Consider the following 18214-nt stretch of genomic DNA (forward strand, 5'->3'; position numbering starts at 1 on the left):
GGATTAATTGACTTTGTATCCTGAGAGCTTGGAAAAGGAATTAATAATTATGTGGAGGCAAGGCATAGATCTAGTAGGTTCAGAGACAAGTAATAAAATATCATCTGTGTAAAGCAGAACCTTATGCGCCACACCTCCCGCCGTCACCCCTGGAAAATCATCCTCATTTCTTATCGCGGCTGCTAATGGTTCCAGGGCAAGACAGAACAATAATGGGGAAAGAGGGCAACCCTGCCGAGTGCCCCTATTCAGAGTAAAATAATCTGAAATTAATCCATTTGTTTGTACCGCTGCTACAGGGTGTTTATAAAGTAACTTAATCCAACCAATAAATCCCATTCTACCATATCAAACGCCTTTTCAGTGTCAAGTGAGATGGCAGTGACCGGAGATTGTTCATTCGCCACTGACCACATGACATTAATGAAACGCCTTATGTTATCAGAAGAGCTACGGCCCCAAATAAAGCACACCTGATCTATATGTATAAGAGATGTCATAACGTAATTGGTTAGCCAAAATTTTTGACAATATTTTTATATCTAGTTGGATCAGGGAGATTGGACGGTAACTTTTACACTCGCTTGGATCTTTGTCCTTTTTAAGAATCAGACTGATCCGGGCTTGTGTCATGGTTGGAGGAAGTTTTCCCTTCTTTAATGATTCAGTATAAACTTCTAACAAAAATGGAGCCAGTTCTGTAGCATAAGATCTAAAAAATTCTGCGGCAAAACCATCTGGCCCCGGTGCCTTGCCTGTTGGCAAGGCCTTAATTACCTTGTCAAGCTCCTCCAAGGCTATCTCAGAATCAAGATAATTTTTTGCTCAATCGTCAGTTTAGGATGATCTAATGTTTCCACAAAGTTTCTAATATCTTCATCAGTAGATGAAGGCGTGGAACTATAAAGATCAATATAGAATTCTTTAAAGGCATTATTAATATCAATGGCTGAGGTAAATATTTTACCACCAGCAGATTTCACTGAGGGAATGGTAAAAAAAAAGACTCTGTTTTATATATTTAGCCAAAAGCTTCCCTGCTTTGTCACCCAACTCAAAGTATGACTGTCTTGCCCTGAATAACCAAAACTCCACTTTCCGTGACAAAATAGTATTATATCTGTATTTCAATCGGGTCAATTCTCTGAAGCCATCATTTGACATACGGCGCTTCAGCTCTGCCTCGGCACTTTTAATATTTCCTTCCAACTCCACAAGTTCTCGTGCTTTGGATTTTTTGCTGAATGAGGCATACTGTATGATTCGGCCCCTAAGAACCACCTTAAGTGCCTCCCAAGCCACGCCCACAGAGGATACTGAGGACCAGTTGGTCTCCATATAAACATTGATTTCAGTCTTTAAAATTTGTTGGAAATCAGGATTTTGCAGAAGGGATACATTAAGGCGCCAACTATATGATTTCTTTTTCTCCGTATGTGGCAACACCTCTAAACTCACCAGGGCGTGATCTGAGACTAAGATGTTTCCAATTGAGCAATCAACAACAGATGAAATGAGAGATTTGGATATCAAAAAAAAAATCTATTCTAGAATAAATCTTATGGACTGATGAAAAAAATGTATAGTCCCTACCGGATGGGTTCAAAAGTCTCCAAATATCTGTGAGACCAAGATTTTTACACATCCTGTGAAGCGTCAGTGTTGCTCTAGGGGGTTTACACACTTTTGCTTCACTGTGATCAAGGACTGAATCCATCAAAAGATTAAAGTCTCCTCCCAATATTATATCATGAGGGGTGCCAGCGGCTTGCAACATCCCTTCAAGATCTATAAAAAAAGCCCTGATCTTCAGCGTTAGGTGCGAAAATATTAGCCAAAATCAGACTTTGCCCATGAATTTCAGCTAAAACAATAATGACTCTTCCTAATTTATCTTTAATCTGTTTTAGACATTTGAATTTTAGATGTTTACTTATCAGTGTAATGACTCCCCTGATCTTACTTGAGCCAGCACTAAAGAAAACATGTCAACCCCATATCTTCCCAAATGTTTCAGCTTCCTGCGGGGAAAGATGCATTTCTTGAAAAAACACTATCATATTTCTTACATTTAAGAAAAGAAATAACCTTCCTTCTTTTTATGGGGTGTCCCAACCCATTTACATTCCATGTGGAGAGAGATAGTATACTCATATTAACATTTGACATTTTGATATAGTAGAAAAAATATATTGTGTGTCAAAAACAAAATTATACAGACCACATTCCCCATTAGTGAAACAATCAAACCCCGAACATCTCCCCAAACAAAACAAACAGAAAAAAGAAAAATGTGCACATTAACCCTGCGCACGAAAGCGCCAACCCGCGACAATCCCTCTAAACTCAAAAGGTCCATGAACGCCCACGAGAGCCCCATGACAACTTTGCCATCGGATTGCTCAATTTTGCCTCATAAGTTTGTGAAGCAAAATTACATAACAGAAAATACTTTATTGTCACACAGCCATATACACAAGTGCAATGGTGTGTGAAATTCTTGGGTGCAGTTCCGATCAACATAGCAGTCGTGACAGTGATGAGACATATACCAATTTACAATAACATCAAATTAACACAACACAATTTAAACATCTAATATACACATAATTACACACAACAATATACAAATAATAACATACACTGTACAGTATACAATACGCTGTTTTTTTTTTTTTTTTTACTATATAGATACACATTATTCAATAAAAATTAAAAATATATAAAAAAGTATATATATATAGAATGTACAGTATTGTACTGTATTGACATTCAGGCTGTCGGTTGATAGTCAGTTATTAAGAGAGAACATAATATAATAATAATACTATAATTTATGACAGTCCGGTGTGAGATATAAGAGTAAGAGTAATAAAGTGCAGTGCTGATGTATTTGATCGTGGGAGATCAAGAGTTCAGATGTCTGATTGCTTGGGGGAAGAAGCTGTCATGAAGTCGGCTGGTGCGGGTCCTGATGCTGCGATACCGCCTGCCTGATGGTAGCAGTGAGAACAGCCCATGGCTCGGGTGGCTGGAGTCTCTGATGATCCTCCGAGCTTTTTTCAGGCACCGCCTTGTATATATTTCCTGGAGGGAGGGAAGCTCACCTCCGATGATGTGTCTGGCAGTTCGCACCACCCTTTGCAGTGCTTTGCGGTTGTGGGCTGTGCTATTGCCGTACCAGGTGGAGATGCAGCCAGTCAGGATGCTCTCTACAGTGCAGGTGTAGAACCGTGTGAGGATGTGGCGGTTCATTCCAAACTTCCTCAGCCATCTCAGGAAGAAGAGGCGCTGATGAGCCTTCTTCACAACGACTTCAGTGTGGATGGACCATGTGAGTTCCTCAGTGATGTGGACACCCAGGAACTTGAAGCTGTTGACTCTCTCCACCGGTGCTCCATTGATGGTGATGGGGCTGTGTTCTCTCTTCTGGTCTTTTCTTCTGAAGTCCACCACAAGCTCCTTTGTCTTACTGACGTTGAGGGAGAGGTTGTGCTCCTGACACCAGTGTGTCAGAGTGTGCACCTCCTCTCTGTAGGCGGTTTCATCATTGTCAGTGATCAGACCTACCACCGTCGTGTCATCAGCAAACTTAATGATGGCATTGGAGCTATGTGTTGCCACACAGTCATGTGTGTACAGGGAATACAGGAGTGGGCTGAGAACACAGCCCTGTGGGGCTCCAGTGTTGAGGGTCAGTGATGAGGAGATGTTGCTGCCTATTCTAACCACCTGGCGTTTGCTTGACAGGAAGTCCAGGATCCAGCTGCACAGCGAGCTGTTTAAGCCCAGAGCCCGGAGTTTCTCATCTAGCTTGGAGGGTACTATGGTGTTGAATGCTGAGCTGTAGTCTACAAACAGCATTCTCACATAAGTGTTCTTTTTTCCAGGTGGGAGAGAGCAGTGTGTATTGTAGGTGCAATGGCATCATCAGTGGAGCGGTTGTTGCGGTAAGCAAACTGCAGCGGGTCAAGAGAGAGAGGCAATACAGAGCAGACGTAATCTCTGATTAGTCTCTCAAAGCATTTGCTGATGATGGGGGTCAGAGCAACAGGATGCCAGTCATTTAAGCAAGTTATTTTTGATTGTTTTGGAACAGGCACAATGGTGGATGTTTTAAAGCATGTGGGGACTACAGACAAAGAGTGGGAAAGGTTGAAAATGTCCGTAAAAACACCAGCCAGCTGGTTCGCGCACGCTCTGATGACACGGCCCGGAATGCCGTCTGGGCCCGCGGCTTTGCGGATATTCACCCGTCAGAAGGATCGGGTTACATCCGCTACAGAGACAGAGAGTGAACTAACCTCTGTAGCTTCAGCCGCAAGAGCTCTCTCCGCGAGGGCGGTGTTATTTCCCTCGAAACGAGCAGAAAAAGTATTTAGCTCATCCGGTAGAGAGGCAGCGGTGTTCATGGCGGAGTTTTTATTCCCTTTAAAGTCCGTGATGATGTTAATTCCCTGCCACATGCTTCTAGAGTTGGTGGTGTTAAACTGTCCTTCAATCTTGCTCCTGTACTGGCGTTTTGCGGTTCTGATGGTTTTTCGGAGGGCATAACTGGCTTGTTTATGCTCTTCCGCGTTCCTGGAATTAAAAGTGGAGGTCCAAACATTAAGTGCTGCGCGAACATCGCTATTAATCCTGGTTTCTGATTCGGATAGATCCGTATTGTTCTGGTCGGAATGACGTCCTCTACGCACGTTCTGATGAAATATTACGCTATCAGCGTAAAGCTCGATGTCGTCATCAGAGGCGGACCGGAACATCTCCCAGTCCGTGTGATCAAAACAGTCTTGTAGCGCAGAATCTGATTGGTCCGACCAGCACTGGATCGTTCTGAGGGTGGGTGCTTCCTGTTTCAATTTCTGCCTGTAAGCGGGCAGAAGCAGAATGGAAGAGTGGTCCGATTTGCCAAATGGTGGGCGGGGGAGGGATTTGTAGCCATCCCGGAACGGAGAGTAGCAATGGTCCAAAACCCGGTCCTCTCGTGTGTTGAAACTAATGTGCTGGTGATATTTTGGTGCGACTGATTTTAAACTGGCTTTGTTAAAGTCCCCGGTCACAATGAACGCGGCCTCAGGGTGCACGGTTTCCTGCTCACTTATAATCCCATACAGTTCCTTGAGTGCCCGGTCTGTGTCGGCTTGCATTCCCCCAATGTACACAGCTGTGATAATGACCGCTGTGAATTCCCTCGGTAGCCAGAATGGTCGACACAGAAGCATGAGAAATTCCAGATCAGGAGAGCAGAAAGACTTGACAGAATGTACATTCCTCTGATCACACCAGGATTTGTTGATCATAAAACATACACCACCTCCTCTGCTTTTACCTGAGAGGTCTTTCGCTCTGTCCGCTCGGTGCACAGAGAACCCCGCGGGTTCAATGGCTGAGTCTGGAATCTCCGCAGACATCCAAGTTTCCCTAAGGCAGATAATGCAGCAGTCCCTTGTATCTCGTTGGAAAGAGATCCGTGCTTTCAGCTCGCAGAGCTTGTTATCCAGAGACTGAAAATTTGCCAGTAGAATAGTGGGTAGCAGGGGTCGATTTGCGCGGCGTCTTACTCTGATGAGAACGCAGGCTCTGTTTCCCCTTTTCCTCCTGTGTTTCCGCGGCCGTGCTGCCCAGACAAATGGCTCCGCTTGCGTGTTTGTAAACAGCGGGTCGGTATTGAGGAATGTGAAGTCCGGTTTACGGTGTGAGATTGCTGAACCAATGTCCAAAAGTGTTTGTCTGTCGTAGACAATAAGGCAGACAACATCCAAGACAAAAAACATAAGAATTGTGAACAAAACAAACAAAACACTACTATGTTGTGTCGGAGCTCGCAACGCAGCAGCCATACTCGGCGCCATCTTGAGTCCAAAAAAAGTGTGAATGTGTAGATTCATTCACAAAACTGTCTCAAAGGTGTGATCTTCCACAAAACAAATTCCAGCTGATATAAAACCGTTCAGATTCCTCGGACAGACAAACGAATGTTCAGTGAGCCGGCTGTTATGAGTTCAGCGGATGTAGTAATCATTCCAATGTCCCGTAAAAAAACTCAACAAAACAAACTATTGCCAGCAGGAGGAATAAGCACGAAGAACGAACAGATTAATCCACAGCTGATCCAAAAGAGTGTTATTCAATAGAACAAGCTCCAGCTGCTAGGCGGAACCAACACAAAAAGAAACAAAACCAGCATCCCGGTTCCCCGGATGGTCGAGTCATTCCAATCGGAGGCCATATAAACATATATACCATGACTTACATAATCCGTCAGCTTTATAAAAGACATCCTTTGTGTGAGCATGTTGATATTTTGCGGTCATCCATAGTGTCCACTCTCAAACTGGCAGGGAACTTCAATGCAAAAGTAATCTTTCATCAGTGCAAAAGTTTCTTTAAGGAAAAGTGTAATTCACAAAACAAGCTCCAGCCGCACGGCGGAGCCAACGCAAAAAACCCAAAATGTCGCCCAGCTTCCTCAAGAGTAAGTACAATGAGTCAGGCCCACTCACATGAGAAACATCCAATGGTTTACTCAGACATTGATTCTATAAAAGACATTGCCAGATTTGGACATGTACATACTTTGCGACCGTTTTCGTTTCTATTCTCAGTTTGGCCGGAAACATTAGAGCAAACGAGATCTTTTTCTGATGTAAGAGTTTCTTACATTCCTTGAACCGATCGCGTTTCTCTCGTCGAGTTCGCAAAGTCCAGGAACAAGAAAATATTATGGTTCTTCCAAGAAAGCTTCCCTTTGCTCCTCGCCTGACGCAACACAAGATCTTTATCGGATGATCTCAGAAATCTGGCCAGAATCGGTCTGGGCCTATCTCCCTCAGCAAATCTGTGAGCTGGCACTCTGTGAGCTCGCTCGATTTCCAGCTTGTGGCCTGTTATGTTGAGCAGATTCGGGAAAAACTCGTCTAGGAATTTCACCATATCTCTGCCCTCCTCATGCTCAGGAATTCCAACAATTCGAACGTTATTCCTGCGGCTTCTATTCTCAAGATCTTCAAGCTTTTCAAGGAGATGTTTCAGATCAACTTTGGTCGCGGGCGGATTAGCGGTTAATTCCCTCTCCGAAGATTCCAGAAAATCGATTCGTCTCTCAACACCAGTCACTCTTGTGACTAACTCAGAAAATTTTATTTCCATCGCCGTATTACAGCGAGATCCTCCAAGTCAGCAAGAATCTTCGTCAACATCACCGACATGTTGGACAACTGATGCTGGATCTCCTCTCCCGCCGCACCATCCAAATCGAGTCCCCGGTCTGTAGGCCTGTCGGGGCTTTCATCCTGAACACGTAAGTGTCTTTTAATGTCTCCAGAGCCCGAGGATTTTGACTTCTTTGCCATGTTTTGCATCAAAGAGCAAATGTGTAACTGGGTGTATCAAATTCACCAGATTAAAACATGAAAATAATTGAAAATTTAGCAAAGTGCGCAGAGCTCGTCGTTCACACGTCTGCTCCTTGCATGCCGTCACGTGACATCCGATTCTTCTAGATCTTAATAACTGGGCCATTGAATCTTTTTTTATTGTAAATGTTCATATTTTCACCTCTTTTGATGATTTGCTATTTGCTTATTAAACGAGTCTACTGCAGCAAAGAGGGAGGGACAGCAAGAAGAGGGAAAAAGTGAGAGAACAAAAAAGCACGTCACAACAACTGAATCAGTTTTACAGCTTTTGGTGTAAATTAAGTGCAAATAAAATGTTTATTGGGCAACAAATGTAATGTCTCAATATCTCTCAAGATGATGTTTGAAATGGCCTGAAAACAGTGTTGCCATGTTCGATTATTATAAGTTTGAGTTTATTTTTCATATGTGTACAAAAGTTGTGAAGTTTGCACTTCCAGGAAAAACTTTAATATAAAACATGTTCAAGTGCCCAACTAAAGAGAACACTTATCACCGTAATGGTGATTTACTATTTAAAAAATAATTTTAATAAAAAAAACAAAAACAATCAGCAACACTAAATAGAGCTAAACCACAAACAAAAATAAGCAAACAGGAAGTTGAATTAAACTGATGCAGTCTTTCATTTAACATCCAAGGAAAGTTTTAAGTTAATGTAGGAAACGTCAGACACGGTTGCTAAGCAACAATGCAACTTGATGAGGAAAGGCACTTCAAAAAATACTGTCTAAATATCAAACACAATGTTCTTATGTTACATTTGCAGATGCATATTTAGGCTGCTGATGAATAACATGGACATTAATTTAAAGCATCAATATTTTAGGTTAAAATTATGTATAATGGAAAGTGTATATTTTAACCCTAGTGCACACTACAAGGCAGAAGCTTATTGCCCTTGTTTAAAGTTTAAACTCTGCAATAAGAAGCACTAGATCAGTCGCAGACACAACAACAAAAAAGGTTTGAAATCTGACCATCCAGTCATCGGGTGTGCAGCTGTCGCTCCAAAACACCACAAAAAACAAGAAGCTTTGAGTCTGACCTGTGCGCAGGATGATGATCTTCATGACCTGAAATGTTGTAACAAGTTTATCATTTCATCATCCGCTTTTAGTTTCTTTGCAGTTCAATTAAATAGTCCTGCAATGAGACATATGAATGTTTAAAACTACAAATAATTCTGTGTAAGTCTCATACTAGTCTCTTAATATGAGCACGTAATAACAGCATGTGTAATGTACAACTATGAAAAGAGTTTTATATGGAGTACAGCATGTCAACCTGCAGGACGTTTGAAGCCATTACTGTTGGTAACAGTTGTAGTTTTATTTGATGCACGTGTAAAACCTGCTGTTGTGTAAATGGGTTTGTACAGTCTGATCAGATCATCACACTGAAGATGAAAAATGAGACATAAAATCTAAAAACACAGACAGAAGTTGTGCTTCTTGAACTTCTCACATCAGTCCACATGTGCACCAGTGGCTGTTTACCAGCACAAAACTGAACAGAGCAGAACAGAGGAGATCTTCCTCGTATATGAGGATCTTGAGAGGAAAGTGCTGCAGATCCTGTAGTGGAAAACACGACATGCCAGAATACTCAAGAAGAAACAAAGAAAAGCCTTCAAATATTTCTGGTTTTTAATGTTCTCATCCCCAAGGAATTTTCCCGTTTTAAACATTGATGCGTGTGTCAGGTGACACAGCGATGTGAAGCATCAGCAGATGTTGGTGTTCTTTTGAATGTTGGTGCTTCTGATCGGAGACGCTCTGCTGCAGGCGTGTTGATGATCATAGCATCCGTTGTTGCGGTCCTGGATCGTGTCGATTCTCTGAGCGAGAGTTTTGAACGTGGGCCGCTCGCTCGGCTCTGTCGCCCAACATTCTGACATCAACGCATGAATCTGAGTGAGACACGACACATAAAAGAGTTGTTAGATTCCACTGGTCTGACCGCAGCACCACCTTCATGAGTTAGGGTTAGGGGTCAAGGGGTGTTAATGTATTTACCTCAGCAGGACACTCGTCTGGAGGTGGCAGACGATAGTTTCGTTTGAGCAGATCGATCAAGTGATAAACAATCATCTGACCCTGTTTATCCTCCCCCATTTGATACATAAACACCTGAAACAAACACACACATATACAGACACACATCACAACATACAATATGATCATGTGTCTGATGGAGAGAGAGAGAGACAGGCACTTACAGTTGGAGGGCTGCAGTTTTTGTCGCTGTATGTAAAAAGTTCGTACAGAACAACTCCAAAACTCCAGACATCTGAAGAGATGCTGAACTTACTCTCCGTAAGAGACTCTGGAGCGTACCTTCATCACAACACACAAACATTCAAACATCTTTAATAAAAAGTTCTAAATACTTACAATAAATAAATACTGTTAATGTTTAATAGATAATGTTTATACTTTGCCAAGTTTCATGATGAATTATTTGAGCTAATAACATAAAATAACTCTTAAATGGACACATACATTTTCAGAACTTTAAATTGCAAACTACATCTGAATATAAACTCGAACGACTCGCACGCTGTCAGTTCATTCGAAAATCTCCTCACCAGAATATGGGGCTTTCACCCGGTTCACGAACGGTATAATATTCTTTATCCTGAGGAAGAACTTTCGTCAACCCAAAGTCTCCGATTTTCACCCGAAATTCACTCTCCACTAGAATGTTTCGTGTGGCCAAGTCTCTGTGGACGTAACGCTTGGATGCAAGATAGTCCATTCCCTAAACAAACACAGAAATAAGACTGATTTAATTTTCTAATCAATGGTTTGATCTTTAAAACAAACAGAACTCTGAATAAGTAGAAACTTGTTTTCAGCACCTTACAGATCTGACAGGCATACAGCAGTAGTTTCGTGTGGTCAAATCGCTCTTTATTTTTGGAAAGATAATCTCGCAAACTACCGAATGGCAAATATTCCATGATCAGCCGCAAGTTCTTATGACCTGCAGACAGACAGAGAGACAGACAGATAAAGAGAAAGAATGGAAAGACAGTTTAAGGAGCAGCATGTGCTCGGACCATCTCTGACCTGCAGTGTAACAAACGCCCTTATATTTGACAATGTTCTCATGCTGCAGCGATCGCAGAATCTCGATCTCTCGCTCAAAGTCTCGCAGGTGTTCAGCGTTGCTGTGCTGCAGCTTCTTCACTGCAACAACCTCACCGGTGTTATCCTGCAACGGGTCGTAACGACATTTCTCCACACTACCAAAATTACCCTGCAGACAAACACACAAGAGTTCCAGGTCTAGTCTAGTGTTGATGCAGATGAATGAGTGAAACAATTAATGGATGATGATGATGATGATGATGTCATACCTTTCCCAGTAGCTGGAGGAAAATCAGATGTCTGGCCTCAAACTGACCTGGTTCTTGATTCTCAAATGCTCCAGAAAAACCCAAAGCTCGATTCCTGTTTGGAACCATCTCACTCTCCACCAACAACTCATAGTCTGACAAACACACAAAACTCTCAGTGAGGGTCAGTGTGGTGCACTGTAGTGTGTAGTGTAGTTTGTAGTGTAGTAGTGTAGTGTAGTGTAGTGTATAGTAGTGTAGTGTAGTGTGTAATAGTGTAATGTGTAGTGTAGTTTGTAGTGTAGTACCTGGTGTATAGAGACTGTTGAGGTCTCTAATAAGCGCTCTGAATGACGGTCGGTGTAGCGGCTCATAATCCATACAGCTGTTTATCACATTAGCCAGTTCTGTCCATTTAGGAGCTGGAAGCTGATGTTTGTCTTCATAAAACAACAGTTTCTACACAACACACAAAAAATGATTAACTCACAGTCAACAACGGCCACAACACAGAGAGAGAGAGATGTTTCAATGACTCTTTTACCTTTGAGCAGTCGTATGCCGCAAGTGGATGTTCTCCACCACAGTAAATTTCCCACAGCGTGGTTCCAAAACTCCACTTATCTGTTGCCAAACTCAAGTTCTTACTGTCTCTCACACACTCCGGCGGAACCCACGGGATCCGTTCAACCAGAACTACAGACAGAACACAAGAGTATTAGATGATCTACAGAGCACCAATAAGACAAGTCCTCTCGTCTTAAATACTCCTGCTCAAATGAAACTTTTCTGTAGACTGAGGGGAAAAACAGCAGCAGTAACAGATGAATTCAGAGTTAATCTGCTTTTGGAGACTATGATAGTGGGTTTGGTCTCAGGTCTCACATTCTCTGTGTTGGACAGTGATACTGATGCCCGGGTCACTGAGTTTTATGAACGGGGGCGTTCCGGTCTTTCGATCTTCTTCTCGGGTCACCAGAACGTTCCTGGCACAAACGTTTCCGTGTATCATGTTTTTTTCCTCCTGCACAATCACAGAGCAAATCTTCACTAATAACATGTGGAACTGCTGCAGATCTCTCTCCAAAATAACAGAAAAACAACATCTGACCCCTTGCATATTGTTAACAAAGAATATCATCTTTTGCCCCCTAATAAAATAAACTGAATCTCTTTTATTTTTTTCCTCATTTGTGCCCACCGCAATTAGAATATTAAATAAGGGTTCTTGAGACTGGTTATTTTAGTTTAATGCCTATTTATTTGTATTTTAATTAACATTTTATATTGTTTATACTGTTCTTATATAAAGTTGTATATAGTTGTCTTTATAAGAGCATGTGTGTGTGTTTGTACATGTGGTGTAGTAACATTTTGATTGTACATTGAGTCCAAATCAATTTTCCCTCCTTTGGAAATTGTATTTGTCATTGAGTGACTCTCACCAGGTGATGGAGCGCCCACGCCAGCTGTTTGGCCACCTCCAACTTCCACGTGATGTTGATGGAGTTGCGGTTTCGTCTCAGGTACGTGTCCAAAGAACCAAAGCGCACATACTCCTGCACCATGATGTCTGCAAGAGACACAGATGCTTAAAACACAATCAAAACCATTTTAAAATAATGAGACAACTCTGTGTGTGCGTGTGTGTGTGTGTGTGTGTGTGTGTGTGTGTGTGTGAGAGAAACTCACGTTCATCAGCACACACACAGATGCCATAATTGAACAGCAGGTGCTTATGTGATAACTGACTCATCATGCTCGCCGATTCAAAGAACGACTGAAAGAGAGAAAGAGAGCGATCAAATACTGTTCAAACTGAAAGAAGGAGTTTGTCTTTTCCCACAATACCTCTGTGTAGTTGTGCTGGCTTTTATCCAGAATTTTCAACACAACGTCCATCTTGTGGATTTCTCTGTAATCTCCCACTTCTCTCCGAACGCCACGAAACACTTGAGTGAACGTTCCCTGACCCAAATTCTCCATCTGACACCAACACCACCACAAACTCATCAGCCCATATTACAAACACTGAGATTACAATCAGAATGACAAATGATTTTATTGCCACGTACAAATCACTCACCCACACAAAAACACACACACAAAAACACACGTACACCAACACACATGCACAAACACACACACACACTTCCAGTACACACAGAAACACCACAGACACAGAACATTAAAACAACTTAAACTCGAATAAAATATATATACACAGAAATACACAATACATTAGACAGAATACTGTGTGTACAGAGTTGTGGAGTAGGTCAGAGGTCAGGAGGAAACAACATTCATAAGGTCAAAGAGCCGCCCTGTGTGTGTGTGTGTGTTCATACTTACAATCTGTAGATCTTCTTTACGGATCTTGTGGAAGATCATTTGATTGATGTGTTTAAATACAGATGGTGCGAGACTCGCGTCTGATGTTTGATTATTCCTGCACACCAGAAGATTTGATTTATCTAAACACACACACACACACACACACACACACACACATCAGTTCAGTTCTCACATACTAATATATAATAATCATATAGCGGTAATATATTTATATTTCTCTGACCTTTGCTCCGCGGTGGACAGCAGCAGCTGAACTGGAACACGTGTGTGTCGGAGCGGAGCGCCTCCTTCTGGTAACGCTGCAGTAATTCACTCAAACTCCCAAAACTGCATTTAGCTCCATTGAGCACAAACTCACCCGACTGAGAGCGAATGATCAGACAGTGTTTGAACTGCAGCTGACCTTCACACTACAACAAACACATCACAGATGAATCATACTGTATTAGTCCAGTGTTTGTGTATTGAGAAATAAAACATGATTGTGTTAAAACTCAAACACTAATCCTTCATCATCATCTCTCATATGATAGAATAATTATAATAATAATAATTAATGACAAAAACAAACACTCACCTCAATGGCGAATGACAGGAAGTATTTGTCGTAATCTTTAGGGCTGCAGCGCAAGATATAAACGCCTCGCTGATTTTCACAATGCCGCAAACGGCTGATGGCAAACTCCGTCCTGACAAGAGTGCATTTATTTATTCACAAAGACTTTCATGTGTATATACACGTGTGTGTATGTATGTATGTAAGGGCGAACTCACGACACTGGACCGTGACAGTTGATGTGAATGGCCTCCAGCAGTCTAGGTGGTGCCACCTCCTTACACAGATAATGATGTGCATCTGTAGTGAGTCTGTAGTAGCCGTCAATCAAAGAGACGAACGACAACGCTTCTGACAGAGAATGAAACTCTAACTCCTGACAGACAGAAAACATTTCAGGAAAAATATCTATTGAGAACAGACCAAAACTATGATGATTTACTCTATCAATGTGTGTGTGTGTGAGGAAGTGTGTGTGTTGTACCAGTGTTTGACTGTCTTGTCTGTTTATGGAGACAATTCGGTTCTCAATTGATCCGTCTTTAGTGCCCTGCTTTATACTGATATCAATGACATCAGAGAAATCACAGTAAACCTGCAGATCCTGAAGAGAGCGAAAAGATGTAATGCAGTAAAGCAAACAAACACAACAGCTTCCTCCACTGTCTCACAACAGGAACTGTGTCTGATAAATATAACAAATCTCAGAAACGTTGCAGTACCTCTCCATCGCTCGCCTCTTTCCCTCGGGACCATCGGATGCCGTGGTTGCCACTGACGATGATGGTGACATTTCCTGCAGACGGTTCGTTGACGTGGAATCGTTCGGTGTAGAAAGCGGACTGCAGCGTCTCTAGACTGACCACATATTTGAGCTTCAGGTCTGATGGTGCGGCTCGACAGGCACCAAACTGCTCGATGAACTTCCTGAAGCGGAAACGGATCCTCTTCCGGGTCACAAAGTGCTGCTTCTGAATGTGAGCACGCATGTTTTGAGGGAGGAAATCCTTATAACTGCAAATCAACAACAGACTGTGTCATGAACAGATCAAACCTCAACAGCGCATGATCACCTCAGCAGGTCAAAGGTCATGATTGATGTCTCACCTGTTGTGGTTGCAGATGTCAACAGGTGACCTGCTTTTCTCTTTGGCCAGTCGCATCATATCAAGAACAGCCAATCCAAGACACTCTTCCTGAAACTCCAGACTGACTGGAACACTCACAGCACCGCTCAGAAAATCACACCGCCACTAACAGACAGACAGACACATGGAGAGACACAAACACTTTCATTGATTTCTACAGTAAAATAACAAAGAAGATCACTCCTGCTTTGCTACTGTTCAGAAGCTTTCACTTACTGCTCTGTTGCCTTTGTGATTTCATTTCTAGTTTCTACATCAGCAGTTCAGCTCAGTGTTGAAACACTCTGCACTGACACTTACTCTAAAACTAGACACTTTCAGGACTGGAATATCACAAATAATTAGGGTATTTTTGTCAAAGCCATCTACCATTCTCCTACATTCCTAAAACAGGATAGACAGAGAGAGAAAACGCCTCCTTTCGGCTCAAACTGTCACTGACTTTTACAAAAGGTCGCAGTTCTTGAAACAAAGTTACTTGCGCTCTGCAACCGCTGTCGAAACACAGGAGATGTTCACTGCGCAGCACCTCAGACGACATCTGTTTACCTGTTCTGCACGACACTGATCGTACTGCAGGTTATTCTTATTCATTTCTTTATATTCACTTTAATACACCAAAATTAAACTTTTATTTCTTTTCATTCTTATTTTGAATTTATTTATTCTTACCTGACTTTAGTTTTTTTTATGTGTACTTCTCTTCAGGTCAAGGACTTTGAATTTCCATTGTGTATAAAATGTGCTACATAAAATAAAAAGGTTTCTAAACACTTCTAACCACTATTGGTCAGACAAACAGATTGTCCAGCCCCAAACTCACACCATTGGTTGAGTCAAAATGTACCCAGAGTCACAGTATTTCCTCACCTGTGCAAACAGGTAAGCCATTGTGATGTCATCGAGCACAGGTGCCTCTGAACTCTTGGTTACCCCGTACCTGCGGGCACAGTCTGACCCACTCCCATACCAGCCTGGAAAATAAAACCTACAGACAGACGGAGAGAGAGACTTTGACAAACCCTGAAACCTCGAGCCACAGTTTTCCAGTTCAGCAAAACGAAATGTAATGCAGGTGTTTCTGGGCCAGGTCAGTTACGCATAAGTGTCAGCAAAATTCATTTTTGAGAAAACAAACACTACTTTCATCAACATAATCAAGTGTTCTTGTCAGCTGTTGTTGTATTGATGCTTTAGAAACATTGTGTGTAAATACAATCATACTAATGAAGGACTTTGAAATGGAACTGAGAGAGGGAGAGAGAGAGAGAGAGATGCTCTTTTGCCCTGTTTAATTAAGATGTGTTTTGGGTGTTCTGTTTGAAACAAGACGATACTAAAGACAGGTGTAAACAGGGTCCAAACTGTTTTGAGATTTGTCCACTTAAAGTACATTCAGAGGTGTTTGAAAACACTTGTGAGCACATTGGGCTCGAAGTGTAAATGCTCATCCGTTCAAACAGCAGTGAAGCCCCGCCTACTCACCTGTCAATCAACCGCTGCACTAAAACAAATTTAAACTTGTTTTAAAAGGAAATTACCATATAATCAGAACATTTAAAAAAGCAAATACATGTACAAGAATGTGATGGATCTCCTTCAGTGTGTCTGATATAAACATTCATTGACATCTGAAGCTCAGTTAATACAGATAAGCCACTAAAATAACTGACAATTCTGCTCTAAATTTCACACTTGTGCTTAGATTAAATACAAGTATAATTTAGAGAAATGGTGCGCAGATTTTTAGCACTTTCTTTTTCTTCTTTTTATTTTTTCTCCCTTTTTTCCCCAATTTGGAATGCCCAATTCCCAATGCGCTCCAAGTCCTCCTGGTGGCACGGTTACTCACCTCAATCCGGGCGGCGGAGGACGAGTCTCAGTTGCCTCTGCGTCTGAGACCATCAATCCGTGCATCTTATCACGTGACTTGTTGTGCGCGTTACCGTGGAGACATAGTGCATGTGGAGGCTTCACGCTATTCTCCGCGCCATCCACACACAACTCACCACGCACTCCACCAAGAGCGAGAACCACATTATAGTGACCACGAGGAGGTCACCCCATGTGACTCTACCCTCCCTAGCAACCAGGCCAGTTTGGTTGCTTAGGAGACCTGGCTGGAGTCACTCAGCACACCCTGGATTCAAACTCATGACTCCAGGGGTGATAGTCAGCATCAATACTCGCTGAGATACCCAGACCCCCCCCTCCCCCTTTTCTTCTATGACTATTTTTGTTCTTTATATATTGACGTAATGTTTGATGTTTGTCGTCATGAAGTCAGAGACCTTCCCCTCGAAGTGGGGAAGTGCTCAAAAGAGACACATATAATGACCAAGTGTAAACAGTGATGTGTCTTGCTTGTCAGCTTGAGATCAGATCACCCAAAACGCATCAAATACCAAGTGTAAATGGAGCCTGAGAGAGAGAGAGTCAGTCTTGAGTTCTCCACAAGTGTAACATGAGCGTACCTGATTCTGAACAGAAGCGCCTCATTGGTGGATGGTTGAATCTTGAAGATGTGATTGGGCGGACACCAGACACGGTCTCTCTCTCTCATCAGTCCAAACAGACTGCAGTACATGGGACTCACACCTGACAAAACACACACACATGCATCACAGTGAACTGATTTAAGTATCATTACATGATGTCATATGAGGACCGTGTGTGTGTGTGTGTGTGTGTGTGTGTGTGAAGTGTTAAAAGGGAAGTAAATGAAATGAAGAAGTAAATCGGGGAGTATCCTACACAGACACACAGATGGGTAAACAGGAAGTGGTAAGAATGGAAACAAGAAGTGTAGCAGCACCAACACTGAAGCCACAGCAAACATAAAACAAGACAGATCTTGTGTTTTCTGTCTGATCAGAGACATCAATTCCTCAAACACACACAGACACTCAGAGGGTGATTTCACATATAGTCTGTTTAAAATGAACCAAACCCAGTTCAGTTAAAGTGAACCAAAATGGGAACCAGCTGCAAATGACCTCAGTGCTTTTGGTGTTCACAATGTAAGAGGACCCATTTTCATTTTTGGTCCTTTTTACATTGATGTGGTCTCAGGCCCTTTGGTGTTCATACCACAATTCCTTCAGAACTCAGACCCCATGGCAGTCACGATTACTGTATGTCATTTGACTAACAATAAATTGGCATACATATAATTGTGATTATGATGATAAATTGTCACTTCTTAAGGTGTATGTGTGCTGAATACATCCATTATATTAATATTATGCAAGAGTAATATATTTCTGTCCTAAATTCTTTACTTTTTTTTGTTTGTAATTAAAAATTTTTATTGATTCATACAGTAAATAAAGAAAAACATATATACATAGAATCAACATTTAAACCCCACAATTACCCTTCCCAATCCCCAACC

The 18214-nt window shown here is 42.0% G+C and overlaps 1 protein-coding gene across 2 annotated transcripts in view; it reads right to left on the bottom strand.

Annotated features, from left to right (window-relative positions):
- Positions 1-7791: 7791 nt before the first annotated feature.
- The window catches only part of jak2a (Janus kinase 2a), a 34957-nt gene continuing 24534 nt past the window's right edge, over positions 7792-18214 (bottom strand). Inside the window, exons 3-24 of one of the 2 annotated variants that reach the window (XM_051676964.1) lie at positions 17295-17418; positions 15691-15808; positions 14780-14925; positions 14395-14686; positions 14157-14276; positions 13891-14048; positions 13694-13805; positions 13340-13526; positions 13114-13235; positions 12613-12747; positions 12454-12541; positions 12207-12334; positions 11647-11785; positions 11306-11457; positions 11070-11220; positions 10783-10916; positions 10493-10682; positions 10282-10406; positions 10009-10181; positions 9640-9757; positions 9437-9550; positions 7792-9330 (exon numbers count right to left, since the gene is read on the bottom strand). In XM_051676964.1, coding sequence (XP_051532924.1) covers positions 9145-9330; positions 9437-9550; positions 9640-9757; positions 10009-10181; positions 10282-10406; positions 10493-10682; positions 10783-10916; positions 11070-11220; positions 11306-11457; positions 11647-11785; positions 12207-12334; positions 12454-12541; positions 12613-12747; positions 13114-13235; positions 13340-13526; positions 13694-13805; positions 13891-14048; positions 14157-14276; positions 14395-14686; positions 14780-14925; positions 15691-15808; positions 17295-17418 — 3212 coding nt within the window. In that variant the 3' untranslated portion in view covers positions 7792-9144. The remainder of the gene's footprint in view (positions 9331-9436; positions 9551-9639; positions 9758-10008; positions 10182-10281; positions 10407-10492; positions 10683-10782; positions 10917-11069; positions 11221-11305; positions 11458-11646; positions 11786-12206; positions 12335-12453; positions 12542-12612; positions 12748-13113; positions 13236-13339; positions 13527-13693; positions 13806-13890; positions 14049-14156; positions 14277-14394; positions 14687-14779; positions 14926-15690; positions 15809-17294; positions 17419-18214) is intronic. The other variant, XM_051676965.1, reaches the window with a different exon arrangement.

This window comes from Myxocyprinus asiaticus, chromosome 38 (assembly GCF_019703515.2).
Source record: "Myxocyprinus asiaticus isolate MX2 ecotype Aquarium Trade chromosome 38, UBuf_Myxa_2, whole genome shotgun sequence".
Taxonomy (NCBI): domain Eukaryota; kingdom Metazoa; phylum Chordata; class Actinopteri; order Cypriniformes; family Catostomidae; genus Myxocyprinus; species Myxocyprinus asiaticus.